The sequence below is a fragment of the Leptonychotes weddellii genome, chromosome 4 (assembly GCF_054177405.1).
Source record: "Leptonychotes weddellii isolate Sample4059 chromosome 4, ASM5417740v2, whole genome shotgun sequence".
In the NCBI taxonomy this organism is placed as follows: Eukaryota; Metazoa; Chordata; class Mammalia; order Carnivora; family Phocidae; genus Leptonychotes; species Leptonychotes weddellii.
In genome coordinates this window covers 96,320,919-96,326,078 of record NC_138372.1, presented here as the reverse complement: position 1 = coordinate 96,326,078, position 5,160 = coordinate 96,320,919, and the positions used below count along the sequence as shown (strand labels likewise).

The 5,160-nt window shown below is 48.0% G+C and overlaps 1 protein-coding gene across 1 annotated transcript; it reads left to right on the top strand.

The window, feature by feature from the left end:
• Window positions 1–1,419: 1,419 nt before the first annotated feature.
• On the top strand, window positions 1,420–4,020 carry KPLCE (KPRP N-terminal and LCE C-terminal like protein). Its single transcript, XM_081815974.1, has one exon. The coding sequence runs from the start codon at window positions 3,229–3,231 to the stop codon at window positions 3,877–3,879; it is 651 nt and encodes a 216-aa protein (XP_081672100.1). The 5' UTR covers window positions 1,420–3,228; the 3' UTR covers window positions 3,880–4,020.
• Window positions 4,021–5,160: the final 1,140 nt, after the last annotated feature.

The window sequence follows — 5,160 nt, the reverse complement described above, 5'->3', positions numbered from 1 at the left end:
ACCCCCATTCATTCAAACGTTCATTTATTGGTCTAGTTAGTGTTCCCCAGGTCCTGTGCTAGAGCCAGATGATATATAGTGAATGTGTCCACAGTTACCAATGCACAGAGATTATGGTTTAGTGGGAATAACTCCATGGACACTGAGGATATAAATACACTTCCTCTGTAGAATAAGCTCCTACAATCATAGAATATCATAGCCAGGAGGGGCTTCATTGACTATTTTATGGTGGAAAAGAAAGAGCCTAGAGATAGAAGGGCACAGTGGGGCCACACTATGAGGCAATGGCAGAATCAGAACTAGGCTGAGTTCTATTTGTGCCTTGAACTATCTCTATCTTGTTTTGTTGACATGCCTTAAGATGGTTGGCCTTCTACGACATTTTCTTCCCTATAGCGTGAGGTTGTCCCATCCTACATCTGAGATATAGGGACTTCTTAATGACTGTGTCTGTTGGTTGGCTAAAAGCTATGGTTCCTAAAGCATCATGTATTTCAACACTAAAAAAAGCATGTTGTGGCAGAAAAAAAATTGAAGAATAAACCTGGGTTCAAATTCTGGATCTACTACTTTTATCTATGTGAGCTTGGGCAAGTTTGTTTTTTTTATTTATTTAAGACACTATTATGGAGGCTAAATGTGATGAGCTAAACCTATGATATATATGGCCCCAATAAAAGATAATTCTCGTCCCATTCCCATCATAAAACATCAGGCCTGGGTGCCAGCTGAGGTGGGACACAAGAGAACAAGTAATGGAACAGCCTAAAACCACTTCCACCATCCCCTTTAGGACAGGACTGGTGGGTTTCACAGATGAAGCTATGGAGTGCTACAAGCCCACCCAATACAGGAATGATGGGGCAAAGCAGGAAACTTTCTAAGTCTGGGACAGAATCTCCCCTTTGCTTCCTCCAAATTGTTCAGGGGCAGACCCTGCAAGACCTGGCTTGGGCTAGGGAAGTGTCTGTGGACTAGTGGGGGTTTGTCTTCTTTATTGAGGAAATTTGGGAGCTGTTTATGGTCCTGGAGAAATTGGGATCCATTATGGACAAATGCAGAAGCATCTTTTCCTTAGAGGCTATGGGGCCACCCTGGGGCCTGTACGAGCTGATCTGAGGGAGTGGTAGTTTGCAACCAGGTCTTGGCTCAGGATCAAGATACCTTTCTGCGTTGGGCAACCTGACATGGATCAGTGAGAAGAGTGTGGGCTTTGAAACTAGACAGGCTTGGGTTCAAGTGATACTCCATTGCCTACCAATGGGACTACCTTGGTGAAATAGTTGGGCTTCTGGGTCTTAGTTTCCTTGTCAAAATAGGGCTAGCATAGCCTACCTCACAGGATGTGCTTAATACATATTATTCCCATTTCTCTTGCTGTATTTACTGCATTGAAGAAAGGGAAGGAGGCAGATATTCAAGGACAGTGCTATGTCCAGAAATAGAAGGCAACATGTTGTAGCAATAAAGACCATGGCTTATGAAAGTAGACTGCCTGCATGTGAATTCGAGCTTCTTACTTAATTGCTTTGTGAGAATGGGTAACTTCCTTAATCTTTAAGGGCCTCAGTTCCAGGGGCATCTGTAAATGTACATCCCTTATGAACTGTTTGGCACAGATGTAGCATTCAGTTAAATGTCAGATTCTACTATTATTGTTATCACACAGTGTTCATTTGGCTGGAATTCCCACTATGCTGGGTTCTTGGGGATCTAGGCCTGGTAGTAAGGTCCAGAAAGGTGAGGATGGGGAAGTTATGTGGCATGCAAAGCTGAAGATGTGGGTCATAGGGCATGAGAGGCTGAGGAGAGACAGCCTAGATAAAGAGCCCCCACCCAGTTTCCCAAATTAACAGAATAACCTGCCACTCCATGGAACTAACCTGGAGTTCTTGGGGGGCCTTGCTGCTATACGGAGGCAGAGACCACTGGGCCCAGCAACCCAGACTAGCAGGAGCCACCATGGAGCCCCTCAGAAAGAATACACTATTTAGGCTGAGAAGATACACCATCTAGCTTTTGGCCCAGTGTATGAAAAATAGAGATGCCAACTATATTTTGAACAAGTCCTTGAAGACTCAAGTGACCTAGAAACAGCTTCATAGGTACAGATCTCATAGGCATCTCATCTCTCATAACTTCTAGAAAAAGAAGACTGACTTGTTTCATGAAGAAGGCCAAAGGAATCATTTATCTCGTGTTCGGGAAAATTCAATGTCAAGCAGAGACATGCCCGGCCCCTGAGTGAAGAGCCAGGCATTCTGGGGAGGAATGCAGTGCCAGCTCCGGTCCTCGTGACCTCTCCTGTTTCATTCAGATGCCATTAAATTGCCTCATCGCCACACTATAAAAGGCCTCCCCAGTGGCCAGCTTCTCAGATCCTTGGCTTCTCCCCATCTTGCTCCTGTCAGCGAAGAGGGTAAGTCTATGCCTGGGTTAGGGACACAACAAGGAGGGGTGACACTGGGATGGGATGAGGACAGTCAGGACTAGGCATGAGGGTGGCTGCTGAAGGAGCTGGGGCAGAGCTGATGGGAAGCGCGGAGGCTGGGGCCTGAGGGGGAGAGGCAGAGGTAAGGAACTGGAGCAGAGCTGTTGGTCCTGTGTGAGAAGGGGTCTTCAGAGAACCGCCACCCTCTCTCTCCTCGAGTGCAGTTGTGCAGTCCTCTCATGGGTCCATTTATGGGGTGAAATGATAGTCCAGCTTGCCTGAAGAGCAAATGGTGGAAACTCAAACTCCAGCCTTGTCAGGCTCTGTGGGGCTCAGCTTGAGACTCAGAGTGGCTCCTGGTCTACCGACAAGAACTTTCTTTCCCTGGGTCCTGCCTGGCCTGGCAGGAGGGACTAGGGAAGCCAGTCTTGAGAGAATTTGGCGACGAGGGGAAATCAGCTGGGAAGAAATTTCCCAAGGAGAATCTGCAATACAGGCACCAAAGTGAGTAATAAGAAAGGAGGCTTGGAGAATTGGGTGGAAACAGACATCACTCATTCCAGCGCTTCATTTTCCGCTGTGGAAACTGAGGCACACAGCCAGGCATAGCACAAGATCCAAGCAAGATCCCTGGCTCTGAGTCCAGCCTATGTCAGGTCTGAGTGCCTGTGACCTTCTCAGAAAAGTTCCTGCTTACAGACAATTCTATTCATGCGAGATGCTGGGGGTTTCCCTGGAAACCTTCTTAGCTCTGATGAGACCTTTCTTTTCAGATTTTGCAAAGCCACAGGAAGATGTGTGACCAGCAGAAGCAGCCACAGTTCCCCTCATCTTGTGTGAAAGGTTCAGGATTGGGAGCTGTACAGAGTACCAAATGTACCTCTGTGAAATGCCCAGCTCCATCCCAGACTCAAGCCTGTGTGAAATGCCAAGTGCCATGCCAGACTCAAACCTATGTGAAATATGCAACTCCTGGCCAGATGTATGTGAAATGCCCAGCTCCATCCCAGACAACCTATGTGAAATGCCCAGCTCCTTGTCAGACATACATGAAGTGCCCAGCTCCATGCCAGACAACCTATGTGAAGTGCCCAGCCCCCTGCCAGACCCAGGCATGCTATGGCCAGGGCCCTTCTTCCGGCCAGACCTACTACGTTCAGGCTCCTGCGAGTAGCTTGACCAACTTATGCTGTGCACCTGATCCATGCTCTGCACCCTGTTCCACCAGCTACTGCTGCCTGGCTCCCCGGACCTTCGGGGTGAGTCCCCTGAGACGCTGGGTCCAGCGACCCCAGGACTGCAGCTCAGGATCATCTGGCTGCTGTGAAGGTTCTGGGTGCTGCAGCTGTGGGGGCTGTGGTTCTGGGTGCTGCTGTTTGGGGATTATCCCCATGAGGTCCCGAGGTCCTGCGTGCTGTGATCGTGAGGATGACTGCTGCTGTTAAATACAGAACAGCCCTGCTCTGGAACATTCAGCAGCCTCCGGCCCCCTCTCTGTATTCCCAGTTATGTAGAATCTTATTGCTTCACCATGTACTTTGCTTCTCTATGAAGGCAGCCTGCCAGAGTTAGCATGTGCCCCAAACTTTGGCAAGAATAAAGCTCTGAAAGCAATTCATAGAGATGTCCTGTCTATTTGGTCCATATTTATGCTTTTCTATCAGAAACTCTTCCTCTCTTCTTCTTGCTTCTCAACAAGAGGAAGGTCTACATGGACCAAGCTGGTACGATCCCAGCCTGGGATCCCCGAGCATTCTAGAATGCCACTAATAAACTTCCCCATGCAAGTTAGCTGGAGATTTTAGGGTCAGGAGATGCCTTTTTCCTGCCCTCTGATGAGTGTGAGGAGAGGGTTTGGCTATGCTGAGGCCTTCATGGTAGCATGACTGTTATATGTGAAGTCAGAGTTCAGCTTCCTGGTTGTTGAAGGGTCTGTGAAATCAGATCTGTTCAGGTGCCTCATGATGATGCCCCTGCTTCTGTGCGAGGGGCTCTATGGATTCCATTTTCTCATCTGATGAGTTTGCCCCCCTGAAACCCCAGAGTAAAGACCTGAGGGAAAGGGTGAGGACTCACCTGAGGCAGGTGGAAATTCCCCTTGTTAGCCTGGGAGACAGCCCTACTAGTGAGGGAGAGGTTGCCAAGAGGAAGGTGAGCCTCTTGGCACAAGCATCTGGGTCTGGGCCAGACTCCCTTTCTCATTAGCACTTCCTCTTCCATTACTTTGCTAACCCCGGGGGTTTGGGGTGGATTTTTATAGCTAGAGACTGTAAACCCACACAGTAAAAAAGAAATAGGTAAGGGGTAAGTGCTGTTCAAAGCAGCCCCCCAAGCCCTGGTGTATGAACAGAGGAGGCAGCATATTTGGTGAATATGTAAATGAACATTCCAACAAGAACTGGGGACCTTGAGTTTGTTTCTAAGCAACCTCTTTCAGGTTACCCTGGGACACTTGTGGGAGTGTCATCTGGACTACTGTGCTGCCTTTGAACATCTAAGTCACCCATGATCCCCCAAATCACACTCTGTCCCTGCAGCCAAACCCATTGCAGCCAGATCACTGGGCACCATGATCTCCTGTACCACCCAGTGGCTCCGGCAATGTTGGAAGTCTATGTGCTGCTCCTTCAGCAATGAACCAGGGCATGTAATGCTTTTATATTTATTAATTAAAAATTACATAAGTAGCACGAGCTTTGAGTTATTTTATTTATTTTTTTTATTCT